General features: G+C 41.8%; 1 protein-coding gene across 1 annotated transcript in view; it reads right to left on the minus strand.

The window, feature by feature from the left end:
- LOC138975572 (SAGA-associated factor 29-like) overlaps window positions 1-9,442 on the minus strand; it is a gene marked incomplete in the record, with an annotated part of 50,733 nt that extends 41,291 nt beyond the window's left edge. Inside the window, 5 exon segments of the mRNA XM_070348294.1 lie at window positions 625-689; window positions 1,341-1,413; window positions 2,841-2,916; window positions 3,578-3,805; window positions 9,305-9,442. Of these exon segments, the coding sequence (XP_070204395.1) occupies window positions 625-689; window positions 1,341-1,413; window positions 2,841-2,916; window positions 3,578-3,787 (424 nt within the window).
- Between the last annotated feature and the right edge of the window lie 8,058 nt (window positions 9,443-17,500).

Raw genomic sequence — 17,500 nt, forward strand, 5'->3', positions numbered from 1 at the left:
TGTGATTGAATGAATTGTATATTATCTTTTATTTGAAACAATCACATAAAGAAACATCTCAGACCAAAGAACACGTTCACTTGTTGTGTGTCATACACCAAGAAGCACACAGACACATACTGAACAAATCTTGAAATGCATTGATAGAACTTACAAGTAACAAAAATCACTACGCTTTTTTTTATTTATACAAACTCTGCTGTTTTCCACATGATTAATAGATATATATATACAAGATGAATCTGAAAGATTCATACTCCTTTATAGTAGCTATAGCAAAAAAGCACCAAGATGTTTGAATAAAACCTACATTTAAAAAAAAAAGGGTGAGAATTGTAGATGTACTGTAATTCATTGTCTTATACCAATGAACCAGAGCAGTGTTCTTGCTTCATCTTCCTTACTTTTTGAACAAACCATTGTTCGGTTTCATTCCCAAAAAGAAACTCTGCATACTATAGCAATAAGTGCAAGTGTTTTATTCTTCTTCACCTTAAACGTTAGCACCTCAAACAGCAGCTCTGATCTGCCTAATAAAGTAATATTCAAATTACAAAGGACGCTTCTGACAGTATGTCACCTTTTCCATTCCTCAACATCTCACATAATAGAAAGAGCACACACCTTGCCGTTTACTCTCTTTCAATGATTTGATTTCTGTGATCCTGTCCAGAGCTTTGCGTAATAATCTGAAGAGAACAAAACAGAGTATGATAAGATACAATACAGTAAAGTTAACACACAATTTTGTCAATATAATTATCATTACCAATATACTGAATGTCAAAGCTCATTTTCATAGCATGCAATACATGCCAACCACCTCTCGATAATGGCCACCTTCCCATTACAGTGGAACCCCCCTTTTAAGACCCCCTCCTTCTTAAGACTTTGACACAATGTTTTCTCAGATTTTCTGTTCATTACCTCTGTAAAATTACCCCCATTTTAAGACTCCCTCCTTTTTAAGACCTGATTTTCTCAGATTTGAGGAGGTCTTAAAAGGGGGGTTCCACTGTATCACCACCCCAAAAGATCCCTGTAGAGTCCCCCCCCCATTCATAATTCACCTTTCCATAGTGACCACCTTTCTATAACATCTATTTTTGGCCATTCCCTTGGGTGGTCAGAAATTTCTGCTGTAATAGCATCAAAAGGTCATTATTGTTCTGCCTTCCATAAGATCCTTTCCGTTTTCTTAGCAGCAAATGTGCCCCCCAAAATACTACTTTTAGTGTTTCAAATACTTTAGTTGATCACTATCAGTCAGACCTGGCTGAAGATGTAAATTTCATAATTACTAAAAAATAAAACAGCATCCCACAGGGGATTGTACTTACTCTGCCTCTGCTTCAGCATCCTGCATTGCTGTGTTGTATAGGCCTCTGAGCTTGTTCTTGTAGTAGGGTGTGACTGAAAGTGAAACAGACTAAAATCAGCACACTCATGGAGTCCCACTCATGGCTTGTTTCATTAAACCAACCACAGTAACAAGAATATGTGTAAACGCAGTAAGCTCTACAGAGATGAAAACAATCATAAAATCTCTGCTTAAGACCCCCCTGACGCACGACAGCTACCAGCAGCTGTCAAGGCCTGAGAACAGGGCACAACAGACTGCAACAACACCTGCACGAAAAACTGCGAGCTGTGCCCTCCCCCAAGTGCCCCTGTGGAGAAGCAGAACAAGTCATAGCTCACAGCTCACACCCTACAGGACTGCAAGAACCTCAAGCCCTTGAGGACAGAGACTTGACCTAGGCCGACGACCCTCCAAGAGAAGCTGCACAGTACCGTGAAACCTCTACAAAAGACCACCAGCTTCATACACAGAGCTGGACTCCAAGTGTAAAGGCAAACGACAAGAAGATGTCTGTGTATGTGCGTGTGCACCTGTGTGTTTGTTTGGAGTGGTGAGAAACAGCACAGTAAGGCCACAAAAAAAAATAGTCTGTTTACGGTAACCCGACTGACCCTATTTTTTTCGCGCGACCCTAGACTTTTAATTGGCATTTGGGGGAGAAAAAATAAATAAATAAAAAATAAAAAATAAAAAATCCCGACCTACCGACCCTATTTTTTTGGCCTATGTTACCGTAAACAGACCTATTTTTGGGGGGGGGCCTAAATAAACAAGAAGAAACTTAGAAAGAGAAAAAAAGTTGCAATGAAAAAGTTTTCATTCAATCAAATGAAAAAACAATGCTGCTATTTCACAGGATTAATAAATCTACAAGATCAAAAGGGGTGACATTCTTTTGTAGGTTTTGCAGCAAAGAACCATCAAGATGTTCTGAAAATGTCCAATTTCAGCTGATGGTAGTGGTACATTGAGGAGACACTCCTGAGACTCCACACTGTCACACAAACTGAGTGATAGTGATTTTGTAAATTACTGCCATTAGCATACCTGCCAACCGCTGTGAAGCCTCAAGGGTGGCAATTTAGAATATTTTGGACTTTTTAGCGTAGCAAATGGTGTTCGACTTTGAGAGTAACATTTTCTAAAATGTATTCCCACATCCGCATTTATGCCTTCTTGCACAAGAATAGACATGTTTCATAAAGTTTCAGGAGAATGCAGGAACATAAAATGCCCTTTAGAGAGTATCTGCAGGTCCACCTTTCAGTATAGACAATGTATTATGACCCATTTTGTGAAAGCCACACGGAGTGGAAGGCAGAAATCAGTACCAGGACTCGGAAAAAGAGGGAACTGTTGCATGCTTGTCATTATTTGTTTAAGCGTAGCAACCCTTAGCTTGGCGTAGCAATTGCTCTTAAAAATGTAGCATGCTGCCTGATACAGCAGGATTAAATGAAAGAGCCAAGAAAAGTACCCCTTGCTTCCTGCTGCATTCTTTCATGGGTCTTGTCGATGTTCACGATGTTGTGTTGTCCTCTGTCCCGTTCCTCCTGCAAAGATAATAAGTTTTTGTGTGTATTTTATGATTGTTCACAGGCAGCCGCAGGTTTAATGTGTCAAAGACAAATTTAAGTCTTAATGTATTAATTTTAATGGACAATAAAGTGTTATTGTTATTGTTAAAGATAATTTACAAGTCGATCATCCTCTGTTTCAAGTGTTTGTTTTACTTGAGAATTTTCTTTGAGTTGAATGGTATATTTTACTATCTAACTCTCAGTATCTGTACATCCAGTCCTGCAAACAATTGTTTCCTTCTGTTTTTTAAATTGAAATTATTGTCAAAACCGGAACAGTTGAACAAAAGTCATGCAGAGGATCATCTGAGCCTCTTTGAGTTTGACACAATGACTGAATGTGTGAATGACACTGACTCTGTGTAGCACTAGCAGTGACCAACAATACTGGGCAGATGAAATATATATTATTAGTACAACTGGTCAAATTGAAAATTTCTTCAACAACTTGTCCCAAACATCACCAATAACTTGTAATGCCTTCTCTATCTTTTCTCTACAATCATAATTTTCTTTCGTTCTTTTTAATCCATTGCATCGATCAGCTCAAGCTTTCCCTCTGTTCCAATATTATCAGTTTTGATGTATAAACAGCACATTCAAGACTACAGGACAAGCCAACAGAAACACAAACCTGAATATTATGGATGAGACCAAACAGTTCTTTCTTGAGGTCTTTAATTTTTGTGTCTGCCTGAGCGGATGTGGTTGAGCTGCTAGCAGAGATGACCGGCGCGGGACTCAAACTGCTGGCACGGTTGTTAGGTAGGCTGCTACTGCTTGGACCACTGGGCCCTCCACCTCCTCCCCCTGTGTCCTGACTCTTGCCTTTGGAGCGCCCCATCTTCACTGCCTGGTAACTCTGTGGAGAAAAAAAAAGCGTGCATAAGAAAATGAGATGATGAATAACGAAGTAATGAGGAAAATGGAAATGAAGTTGCAGTTTTGTTTTTATAAAGTCTTCTGTAAAGTTTAATCTTAAATTTGATTTTTTTTGTGTAACATTCTGGCCCAAAAGCCATTTTGGAAATTTCAATGAAAGGGATGACTACAGCAGAAATCCCACTTAAAAAAAAGTATTGAACTTTAAATTGTCTCTACACATGCAACGTTCTCTGAATGAATTAAAAATGTTTTTCTCTTCAGCTGATGCTGAAAGTGAAACTTCAAACTATGAAAGATACACATGGAAAGAATTGTTCGCTGAGTGGTCGTAATATTTGCTTGAAAAGTTTGTGCACATCTTCTTGTGAGAAACTTTACAGGTAACAGTATCAGTATCACTTGTCAATTTAGATGTCTATATATATATATATATATATACGACTTGTGTCTGTGTGTGTGTGTGTTCGCGATGCACGGCCAAAGTTCTCGATGGATCTGCTTCAAATTTGGTGGGCATATTCAGGTAGACCCCGGACACAACCTGGTCGATGAGAATTTTCAACACGTGCTCTCAGCGCGCAGCGCTGAACCGATTTTGGTTTTTCTGTTCATCTTCCCAGATCCATTCCCACTAACTCTTCCTTATCTTCTCCAGTGTTTTGCGTTTATCTCCCTTCCTTCGTGTGGCGTCAATCCATATTCCCGTTACTATTTTTAAAACCAAACGCTCAATCCATATTCCCGTTACTATTTATAGAAGGTCACTGTCCTGGCGAAGCCGGGTATTACTCTTCCTTATCTTCTCCAGTGTTTTGCGCGTTTATCTCCCTTCCTTCGTACGGTGCGCCGGCAAAGCCGGCGTACACCCGGGTATTCATCTAGTATATATATATATATATATATACGCACTCGGAGTGTATACACGATTCAGCCCCTGTATACACTCTGGCATATACTTCCAGTCGCGAAGCGAATTTGCAATCCAAAGCCACTTTGCGGTAGGAACGCAGACCAGTTGTGCAAAAAACAAAAACGATCTGATGCTCCATGGCCTTTTCTGTAATGTAGATTTCATACCCGGAGTGTACATGAAAGACCAGACAACCACATCAACACTCGGAGTGTCATTCCACGCCATTTTGCGAAGGAACGCAGTGCACTTTCGATTCATATATATAGTATCAAAGTACGCATAGGACAATCACACACAAAAAACTGATGCTGCACGTCAGTTTATTGTCGGAGTATGGAACACACGTTGTGTATATCGACCTGGAAGTGGTTGTAACTTGTATTCTATGTGAATGTACATTATTTGCCAACCCTCGAACCTCCGAAAAAGAGATAGCGGAAGTTAATTTAACTTAATAGTAAAATAATAATTGATTTTTCCATTGGCTACTCCCTAACGACTTGTTTCCATTGGCTATTTCCTAACGACTTGAAAGGGGGCATTTCAAGGGACTGGGTGGCCGAGTGGTAACGCACTTGCGCTCGGAAGCGAGAGGTTGCGTGTTCGACCCTGGGTCAGGCCGCAATTTTCTCCCCCCTTTCCTAACCTAGGTGGTGGGTTCAAGTGCTAGTCTTTCGGATGAGACGAAAAACCGAGGTCCCTTCGTGAGGGCCCCAAAGGGTTTAAAATCGTGATCGTGATTGGCGTTTTTTGACTTTTCTGTGACCGTGATTGCCAAAATTTCCATTTCTGTGTTCGTGATGGGACTTTGCCCGTGATACGTGATGACAAAAAAATCAAGTCTCGTGATCGTGATCGTCATTTGTTTTCGTGATCGTGATGGGCATTATTGCAAAGCATTTTATTTTCAACGTACATTTTTCACAGCTGTATCACTCTATGATCCTCTATTCGTCAAGGTGTTCGTGATCGTGAAAACAAAAATCAAGGTAACTGTGATCGTGAAAGCTAAAATTTCCCTTCCCGTGATCGTGATGATACCCCCCCTTTGGGGCCCTCCTTCGTGTATACAACATTGGGGTGTGCACGTTAAAGATCCCACGATTGACAAAAGGGTCTTTCCTGGCAAAATTGTATCTAGGCATAGATAAAAATGTCCACCAAATACCCGTTTGACTTGGAATAAAGGCCGTGAAAGGTGAATGCTCGCCTAATAGGCTACTGAGCTTTACTGGCCAATGTGAATGCGTTATATATTGTGTGTAAAAAATGTCTGTTTGTCTGTCTGTCTGTAAAAGAAATTCCATTTCAAACGGCAGAAATTAATATGTAAGCGCCTAGGGCTATATGATTATATCTAGATTAGGCGCATAAATATTACCACAATAATAATAATAATAATTTCACTGGCTAAAGAGTTCTAACAGAGCTTTTTTTCAAAATTCATTGCCGGAGTGTATACAGACCCATCGATCATGTATACACAAGAAATGATAAAAAAATGGCAAGAAACAACAGCCTGAGTTATGTTCCAACAATCACCCAAACCGCCCTGTATGAGTTCTCCTTCTTCCCAAGAACATTTGCTGCAAGAAACAACAGTCTGAGTTATGTTCCAACAATCACTAACCCACCCAGTAAGAGTTCTCCTTCTTCCCAAGAACAATTACTGCACTGGAACAACCTGGAAGAAGAGACTGTCAAGAAAACATCAGTTGACAGTTTTCGTACTGCCTTATTAGAAGGCAGTACGAACCCAAATTAGTGCTCTCCCCAGTTCCCCCGGTACTAAGCCGGCGTTACAGATACAGATACACTCGGAGTGCGTACAAAACAACAACAGTACTAGTAATTTTACTGTTACTTAATTATTTCAACTTTTATTTTTAAATCGATTAAGTTGGACACTGCACACTGTTGTATCAGTAAGGAAACAGTACACTGTGAGCACTAGCCACAGGGTTCCAATTGAGTTGTTCTTTGCTATTGGTGACCAAACAGTGGAAACTTACTGAAATTTTCAAAATGCAGCTACAACCTGGAAAATACTATTCCTGTCAAGTGGAGCCCTTGTATTATTTGAGTCTAAAAAGAAAATGTCAGGAACTTTTATGGTTCGGACAAAAAAGCAGACTGACTGGTGGGGGTCACAATGGAGTAACCTGCAGTACTTTGTGACACCAAATTTACACAGCATATCTATAAACTAATTCTGTGAAACAATTTGAGTAAACTCCATGAAAACAGAGTGTTTGCTGTTAGTTTGTCATGTATTGAAGAATTTTTGATGTACAGTTTAGTGTTGTTAGGTTCAGTAATTTTGTGACACCGTTTGCAGGTTACCTTGTAGTTTGATCTTTTTGTGGCAACACAACTGCTTACAGCAGGGCAGGGATATTTTGGTCAGTGATTGTTTAAAAGGGTGTAACTTGGAATACCTACAGATTATTAGAATCAAATGCAAACTACTGCTCAAATGTATCAAAACAGAAAGAGGTAACCTGCAAATCACGCGACACCAAATTGCCAATACTTGTGCATGTATTACGCTGTACTGGTGCAATCAATCAAATTATGCTACAAATGAATGTTATAAAGGAGACAATACCAACACAAACAGTTCTGCAACTGTATTGCCAAAAAACAGCGAAGAGTGCCACCTAAACTTCGCAGAACTATTATCTGTGGTCACCTGCGTACGAATGAAACCATTCGAGAATGGCCGGTCGCTGCATAGCTCCCGATAATTTTTAAGTCCTGTGCTCTAAAATAACCATACTATCAACTTTAACATCAATAATTTTACGAAGTAAGCATTAAGGAAACTTGTGCAACTTACCTGCACTTTCAGTTTTCGCAAAATCAATGCGATACGGTTGATTTTCAGGACGAAACCGCGGTGGCACAGAGACATTTCGCGTGAAAGTAACCTGCGAACAGAGTTACCTCGCTTCTGTGACACGTCATCAATTTTGCCGTACACAAACTTTTCTATGTAGTACACAAAGCTCGGGACATCATCACTATTTGTGTGTTTACCCTGCCGTCTTCCGGACTGAGGCCGCACGAGAACAATCCATGCTCAACTGCGCGAGCGAAGAAATGAAAATCGGGGTAACCTGGCAAACGTTTGTGACGGCAGATACGAAAGTCACCGTTGCGAGGTACACGGATGTATATTCACGCGACCAAATATCTTCATCTATCGATAATGATGCCATGATTTGAAAATTAAAATGTGTGTTTGCCTTCCTGGCGCTCAGGCCGGCAAATTGTCTTTCTTCAGTGGATCGGATTTGTGACGCCGCGCGTTCGAAGGTAACCAGTTTTTTATCGGACGCAGCACGCGAGCAGGAGAGGGTCAGTTGTCCAAATAAGATTTTGTGCAGTTTAATCCAAGTATAAGTTATCGTTGAATGATAACAGTTATCCTTTCTAGAGCAGCTGTCGGTTTGAAATGTGTTGTGAACATGGCAGGGGTCTGTCATTCCACGTTTTGGCCGCCATTTTGTGAACAAAAAACGAAAACAAGCAGGAATAAGTGCTACTTCTGTCATATTATTTTCCTTCATGGTGATTTTGTTGATACTGCTACATCAGTAGAATGCAGTAATTATCTTATTTTGTCACCATCATTCCCCGTAATTTAAAAAATTGATTTTACTTGATGTCACCCACCGCAGTCACCATTAGCGAAGAACAACTCTTTTACTAGTGCGCCTTGTGCCATTGGCGCATAACATCTCAAAATGTCCCATTGGAATTCCCTTCAGTGCGTCAAAGGGCGCACTGAGATTACGTACCACTGCGCCGACCCTTGCACACGTTTCACGGGAGTACAGTGTTCGGAATGACCTAAGCAAAAACTGAGGTGCACCAAGCCGAGCAACTTGCGAGTTTGTGAAATGCGCTGTGATTGGCTATTAAAATATTCAAGCAATCCTGCAAACTATCTGCACTTGCACGTTTATCTCTGTGGAAACTGTCAACAGAAGTGATATCGATCGAAACACAAACACACACCTGATACACTGGCAAAACCAAATAGCACTATTTTGCATCTTTTGACAAAAGTATTTTGGCACCGCCTAACCTGCTTTGTGCGTTTTGCCTTGGACTATGTAATGTCCCATCAAAATTTGGTTGAGGGGGACAAATGTCCCATTGTCTTTTTCTTCCAGGCTAAACCCTGTAGCCAGCATGACTGCTGAGAAACAATCGATTCATCGAGTGATTGACTGGTCTACTTTATCACCGACGCTACCGGGGAAGACCACGTTAACTTCCGCAATAAATGCTCAACAAACCTTCAGTACACTTCTGTGGTTTTGCCTTGCACGTGGACTACAGATTAACAATAGAGTCACGATCGCTGAAACAATGAACATTCCTTTCGTCAGTAATACGAAGCCTCCAGTGGTAAGCAAAAAAAGAATGGTAGTTTTGCGGTGCAATTGATGATCATTTTGCAGTTGACACTTTTTCACATCAGAATCACATACAGAGAAAACAAAGGACAAAATACAACGAGTTCTGCTGAAAAAACGGTCGTTCTAGTCTTACATGTTTGTAAAGACTACATAAAAGTAGCGTGGACACTGTGGATTTACGCAGACTGCACTCACAGATCAGCAAAATACTCCGTGTATCAACTTTCGCTTCAATTTTTTTCAGCTCCGAGTTCTGTCAAGATTATTTCCGGCTGCACTGCGCATGTGTGAGGAGAAATATTTTGGTGTTACCTCCCTTCCATTGCTGCCAGTCACTCAATGGCGCTGATGGGGTCAGCCAAAAGAGTGGGATTCCCTTGCAAACCATACTCGAATTTCTAAGAACTTTCACTAAAGATCGAAACTCGAGTCATGAATTCTACCGATGTCGCTAAACATCCTGACGTGACTTTCAGCGATATCAGCGATATCAGCGAAACACTACTGGAACAAGACCCTGTGGGATTCCCTGTATACAGGAAATTCCCCTACAGCCCGGCCTTCACGAATCACTATAAAAAAAAAACTATACTTCAAAATAACATGATACAACCGGCTTAGTGTACAAGTCAGCCTAATTAAAATATGCTCTAGATTTATCTGTTTCGGGTTGATGAGAGCATTATTTGAAGCACACCAGGAAACTAAAGAAGCTTATCAAAAACAGGGTGAAAATAAGTGAAATTATCAACTTCCACGAAAAAAAGACTTTTTGTTGCATTTGTTTTCAATCTCGAGGGCTAGTTATAGGTTATTTCCAGCAAGCTTCGTAATGAATTAATGAAAATAGCCTTTAGCTTTTATTTTCTTAGGGACTCGCGGCACATACTTTGAGATTTTGCTATTATTTTTTGTTTGCAGAAGAAACTCGGGGTCAACACTGCTAAAATGTAACAAATACGGTTTTAGCTGTCATATATAGCAATTTTTGTGTGATAAAAGCTTTGGCTGTGGACAGAAACGAGTCCGTTTTAGGCGGCAAATTTAGAGTGAACGCTGCCAAAAGTGAAAACAAGTCGCGTAAGGCGAAAATACAACATTTAGTCAAGTAGCTGTCGAACTCACAGAATGAAACTGAACGCAATGCCATTTTTCAGCAAGACCGTATACTCGTAGCATCGTCAGTCCACCGCTCATGGCAAAGGCAGTGAAATTGACAAGAAGAGCGGGGTAGTAGTTGCGCTAAGAAGGATAGCACGCTTTTCTGTACCTCTCTTTGTTATATTTAGTCAAGTTTTGACTAAATATTTTAACATCGAGGGGGAATCGAAACGAGGGTCGTGGTGTATGTGCGTGTGTGTGTGTGTGTGTGTGTGTGTGTGTAGAGCGATTCAGACTAAACTACTGGACCGATCTTTATGAAATTTGACATGAGAGTTCCTGGGTATGAAATCCCCGAACGTTTTTTTCATTTTTTTGATAAATGTCTTTGATGACGTCATATCCGGCTTTTCGTGAAAGTTGAGGCGGCACTGTCACGCCCTCATTTTTCAACCAAATTGGTTGACATTTTGGTCAAGTAATCTTCGACGAAGCCCGGGGTTCGGTATTGCATTTCAGCTTGGTGGCTTAAAAATTAATTAATGGAGAATAAGATGAACGTAAATTTGGATCGTTTTATAAATTTTTTTTTTTTTACAATTTTCAGATTTTTAATGACCAAAGTCATTAATTAATTTTTAAGCCACCAAGCTGAAATGCAATACCGAAGTCCGGGCTTCGTCGGAGATTACTTGACCAAAATTTCAACCAATTTGTTTGAAAAATGAGAGCGTGACAGTGCCGCGAAAAGCCGGATATGACGTCATCAAAGACATTTATGAAAAAAATTAAAAAAATGTTCGGGGATATCAATCCCAGGAACTCTCATGTCAAATTTCATAAAGATCGGTCCAGTAGTTTAGTCTGAATCGCTCTACACACACACACAGACAGACACACACACACACACACACACACACACACACACACACACACACATATACACCACGACCATCGTCTCGATTCCCCCCTCTACGTTAAAATATTTTGTCAAAACTTGATTTACGGAGATTTAAAAAGAGAAAAAGCCTAACGGTTTTGAGATTTGTGTTTCTGCAACTGTTTTGACATGTGCAAGTTATCCAGAGAGGGTGAATACAGCGAAGAAAACTTTTTTGAGAGCTCTAGCGCCGTTACTGAGTTTGTCAGACTGACTGACAGGAGGTGGTCCATATTAGGAGCCGGTCCATATTAGGAGCTCTTCCGGCCCTACAGTAAGCAACAAAAAACACACACACAAACCAAATGGCATCGTATGTCGACTAGTCACAGAAACAAACCTGGCGAGGAATGCGTGTACTTTATACACGTGGAAGAAACCTGGAACCATGCGTCTTTGTTATTGCTGATATCGTTTGGATATCGGCAAAAAATGACTAACTTCCGTAGCGTTATCCTTTGATGATCGCAACAGGGATGTGTGAGACCATCCAATCACAGCCCCCGAATTCCCCCACGTGTCTATCAGAATAGCTATATAGTGATATATTGTTTCCCGGTCGGTGAGTTTATTTTTTAAAGGAACAGTAAGCCTCCCGTAAACCATCACAGATACTGTCAGGCTTTTGCACACAGATCAAACACCCTTCCGTTTGAACGCTCACCAAACGGGAACATCCTGGGTGCCCTCCGTAAAGAGCGAGCAATTTTCAAAGAACTTATTTTTGCGTGGGCGGTTTATCTTACCCCTGAGCCATCGTGAATCCCGGTGTGATCAAGTTTCTCTTTTTCACAATGTAGCCGTCAGTTAGTAATTTGAATGCTACTCGCTGTGAGCTTATCTGCAATAGCACGTTATTATGTACCTCTGACTATGCACGAAACAAACGGCTGTGGTTCACAAGAACTCTAGCGATGGCTTTTGACTGTTCAGAGAAACTGGCGATAGGTATAAACCATCGTCTTCTACGAGAACCACGACCTTGCGTGACCCTGCTTCCGGGCTTTTCTTTTTTCAAACTTTCAAAACTTCGAATTGTACTGATCTTGTCTTGATGAAAAAAGAATTATTTTATGATTTAAGAATGTTTGTGTAACAAGCTGTCAATTTATTATTTAGATTTTAAAAGTTAGGTCTAGCGCCAAAACGCACCACGGTCCGATTGTCTCTGACACAAAAAAAATTAATTCTTTGAAAATTGCTCGCTCTTTACGTAGGGCACCTAGGATGTTCCCGTTTGGTGAGCGTTCAAATGAAAGGGTGTTTGTACTGTGTGTAAAAGCCTGACAATATCTGTGATGGTTTACGGGAGGCTTACTGTGCCTTTAAGTATTGGCTGAGAGTGTTAAATTTGCCAAGCGAAAGACTCCTAAGGAAAGCACATGACATGATGAAACATTTACAGGGTTATGGCAAGAAAACATGGTCTCATTATTTGACAGAAATGTTATGCATGTACGAAAGAGAGAGAGAGAGAGAGAGAGAGAGAGAGAGAGAGAGAGAGAGAGAGAGAGAGTGTGTGTGTGTGTGTGTGTGTGTGTGTGTGTGTGTGTGTGTGTGTGTGTGTGTGTGTACGAGACAGAGACAGAGACAGAGAGAGAATGAAGCAGGAGAAAAAAGGGGAGGCAGAGAGAGAGAGACCGGAACTGACAGAGAGAGAGACAGAGACAGACAGAGAGAGACAGACAGGAACTGAGAGAGGGAGAGAGGCAAAGACATAGTTGAAGAGACATAACAGAGAGCGTTATTTTCTTAAAACCCCACTAATGATATTCTGATCCCAAAAGTGGTTTAAAACACAAACGTTTTGGGTTGGTGTGGGAAACAGTATCCACAACCATGATAAATCCGCCTACTGACAGGCAAACATGATTTGGAGGTAATGCACAAGGTCCTCCAAACCTCGTATCTGCATGATCATTCTGACCGGTGTTTACCGGTTTTATTACGAGCAAAATACCCCGAATGATCCTTTACGAGGATTTGCAGTTCATTGTTTGGATGCGTATTCACATACGAGCTTTTGACACTAGCAATAATAAGCGGCGTTTCCAAGAAAGCTATCGATTCCAAAGTCTTTCCAAAAGGCGCGCAGAATTTTAAGAGAGGTAACCATGCAAACAAGAGGCGAAGCCTTCAAGGCTCACGTAAGAAATCGACAAACAGTAACACAAACTCAATCACTCCGTCACACATGCACACACACACACACACACACACACACACACACACACACACACACACACACACACACACACACACACACAGTAAGCATCTGAAACTGTGCAAGAAAGCGAGACCCTCGATCTGCCAAGTAGTCTCGGCCCGCTCACAATAACAATGACCGAGACTTTCAGTAACTCCTTTCTCCTTTGCGTGACGTCTAACCCTCTTACGTCATAATGTGACGTCTTCAAATAGTTTCTATCACACACGTCAAACACTTTTGACGGAGACGTAATCTTTATGCGAGCTTTATCCATAGACTCGGAAATGTTAAAGTTTCTATCACACACACACACACGCACGCACGCACGCACGCACGCACGCACAGACAGACAAAGTTTAGCTTCGCATGGGCTACACTTACGTGAGCCAAAAACGATTCGCGCCAAAATGTCGGATACGAGGTCTTGCACTGACAGCGACGACATAGAGACCGGGTACCCTACACCACTTGGCTACAATGAGATACAGCTTGAAAAAGTATTCGTAAACAGAAGAAAATAAATCAAATGGTAATTAAAGGCACAGTAAGCCTCCCGTAAACCATCACAGAGCTCCCCGAGCGTCTAAATACAGTACAAGCATACTTCCATTTGAACGCTCACCGAACGGGAACATCCTGGCTGCTTTCTGTCGAGCGTGAGAAATTTTCAAAGAATTTATTTTCGTGGACTTGGTCCAACAACAATGGCGCCTCGTTTTGGTGCTGGACGGCTGTTATGATACCGTAAATCACGCCCGGACAGTAAGCCTCCCGTAAACCATCACAGATACTGTCATGCTTTTACACACAGTACAAACACCCTTCCATTTGAACGCTCACCAAACGGGAACATCCTAGGTGCCCTACGTAAAGAGCGAGCAATTTCAATTTTGCAAATTGTCTCGAACACTTTTTGGACCCATCCTGAACTCAGGTCAAACATGAGTTACTTCCCTTCGGGTCTCATTCTATCGATGTAAACTGGCGATAGCCGTGAATCGATGATTATCAAAATGTTTTTGGACCGTGGTGCGTTTTTGCGCTAGACCTAACTTTTAAAATCTAAATAATAAATTGACAGCTTGTTACACAAACATTCTTTAATCATAAAAAAAATCTTTTTTCATCAAGACAAGATCAGTACAATTCGAAGTTGTGAAAGTTTGAAAAAAGAAAAGCCCGGAAGCAGGGTCACGCAAGGGTCGTAGCAGACGACGGTTTATCAGTGCATATCGCCGTTCCTCTCAACAGTCAAAAGCCATCGCTAGAGTTCTTGTGAACCACAGCCGTTTGTTTCGTGCATAAAAACGTGCTATTGTAAATAAGCTCACATCGAGTCGCATTCAAATGACTAACTGACGACTACATTGTGAAAAAGGGAAACTGGATCACACGGGTTCACGATGGCTCAGGGGTAAGATAAACCACGCAAAAATAAATTCTTTGAAAATTGCTCGCTCTTTACGTAGGCCACCTAGGATGTTCCCGTTTGGTGAGCGTTCAAATGGAAGGGTGTTTGTACTGTGTGTAAAAGCCTGACCGTATCTGTGATGGTTTACGGGAGCTTACTGTGCCTTTAAATCAGATTGGCTTAATAACCACCTACAGTTAATAACAATCGTCTTGAAAATATTTTTATAAGAGAAGTGTAACATCTTTGCTCCTTTTTTTCTCAAGAAATGCAATTGTTACGAACCCCAACTTTTCAAAATGAACTATATTCTTATCTACTGTATGTCCTTATATCAGTGTGGTTGCTTTTATTCATCAGTATTTCTATGTTTGTGCAAATGCCTGCACAAACTCAGCTAAGCTCTTAACAACTAAGCCAGGCTTTTTACATTATTCGACGGCAAGACAAATTCGAACATTCCGAAGCAAAAAAGTGCTGGTTTGAAGTTTACATTTGAACCTCAACTTCTCTACAATCGATTTTCAAACGAAAAGCCGCATCATCATCAAAGAAAATGTCACAGGCGTAAAATCTCTTCTCGTTGATCCCCTCAATACCTTCATTTGTCAGTGTCTTCAACTAACTCAATAATGTTGTCAGGGCAGTCCTCAGCGGAAACCAGAAGAAACTGAAAGTCGTAAAAGGGAGGGAATAGGACATTGCGAGAAGAGTTCCTCAAGGGGCAGTAACCCGGTATTACAGAGTCGTCGTTCCTCAGTTAACCCCCGTTTGCGAAGGCGGGCTTCGTTTTGTGAAACGTGCTTTGAATTTGAGCGGAAAGACGGGCGATAAAACTCGTAAGGGAATGAGAGCGAGAAGCCGAGTTTAAAGCGAGATGCGGAAGGGGAGAAGAGGGGCTATCAAGGAAATTACCGCTGAGAGCAGGTTAAGATCCGTTGCCCTGATCGATTAGTTTTGTCTCGTCCTGGGGAGCGATCATTATGTCGTCTCTGTCCCTCGCTCAATCAAAGCATAAATGAGGAATCACGACAGCAAAGGATAAGCACCGCTCCCTTGGGGAGATCTCTCGGCTCGTAATTCTCGGACACCAGAGGGAGATAGCGTCTTGCCGTTCAGTTAAGGAAGCTGAAAAAGTGGGCCGTCTGTCCGAAGCCAGGGGAGGTCCCTTGTGGTATTCCAGCGATGGAGATTTCGGGGAGGACGGACGTAAAACGACACCGTTGAGCTAACGTCAGCAGTCAGCGATTAACGACGCAGTCAATCATGAGCTGAAATAAGACAGAGAGAGAGAGAGAGAGAGAGAGAGAGAGTGGGAGGGAGGGAGGGAGGGTGGGGGGGCAACCAGGGATGATCATCTCAATCACGTTCTCTTTCAAGAGTGATTTCACCTTCCCTTTTAAATGGGGAGCGTTGAGATGGAAAGGGGCAAGAAAAAGAATAGTTTAAAATTGTTTTGCATTTTCGTTTTGCTTTGCCTCTTTTTTTTTAAACTGGAAAGTGGAGCTGCATGGACTGCGGGGGAAAATATTGCTTGGTTTGGGTAATGCGCTTTCGACAAATCAGTGTATTACCAGACTCATATTTAAGTCAAGAAAGGTTGTACCTCTTCTTCTTCTTCTTGGCGTTCGCAGAGGTTACACGATCAGTCCAGCACTGGTGATAAATGTTGTCGTTTTCTCCAACTCCTGTCGACTGCCGTATAGTTTGGTCTGCAAGGGAGTTGGTGACGGCCACACTTCTTTTCGTTCCTCATCTAGTGAGGGACATCGCTGTAAGATGTGTTCCGCTGTTTGGTCTTCTTGACCGCAGGCACAGGTTGGTGATGGCGCCAGCTTGAACTTTCGGTTCATGTGAGGATTGAGCCTGTTGTGGCCAGTACGCAGCCTGATGAGGTTGACTTGCTGCTCTCTGGACGTTGTGTGGTAGTCATCTCTGTTTGTCCTTGGCCTCATCAATGCCTTGATGATTGTCTTCTGCTCACTAAAGCTGACACTGTTTTCAGGTTGGTCTTCTACGGCTCCTTCTTTCGCCAGCTCATCTGCCCTTTCATTTCCTGGTATCCCAAGGTTGTACCTCAAAAACCGAGGTGCCTCTGGAGCATCAGCAACTTCCCAGACCTTCCTCCGGAGCCGTTGTGGCAGGTTCAGCCTATCCTGCATAGGTCTTATCAGCCACCAGCGTGCTTGCATCAGACGATGACAGCTTTCCTTATCTTCCTCCGCGAAGTCAAGCCAATGAATTCAAGTCCAAAACAGTTCTATTATGCAAAGCCAAATTCATGTTTTTGCACAGTTGTATTTTGCCGTGGATCCCCTCCCACAATAGTGTCAGGGGTACGTTTTCCTGGCGTATACTAGCTAGCCCCAGTTTCGATCAGTTGTTTTATCGAAGTTGTGTGCAATCTGTTTTTACCTTATTTTTCATATGCTGGTATTGAGGTCTGAGTGTGCAGAGTAAGTATGTGCTGAAGAAAACTGTGATTGTATCAGGGCTCCCCACGGTTCGCGTCCCTGCGTCCTAGACGCACTAGAAGCCGAAATCACGTACAAGAAATGCATGGAGAGCGTCCCGGGACGCACTAAACCTACAAAGAGCGGGTCCAGGGACGCACTAAATTTCCGGTGTCGTGCTCTTTTCAGAATGTAGTCGTCAAAGTCAAAATGCA

The sequence above is a fragment of the Littorina saxatilis genome, linkage group LG9 (genome assembly GCF_037325665.1).
Source record: "Littorina saxatilis isolate snail1 linkage group LG9, US_GU_Lsax_2.0, whole genome shotgun sequence".
Lineage (NCBI taxonomy): Eukaryota > Metazoa > Mollusca > Gastropoda > Littorinimorpha > Littorinidae > Littorina > Littorina saxatilis.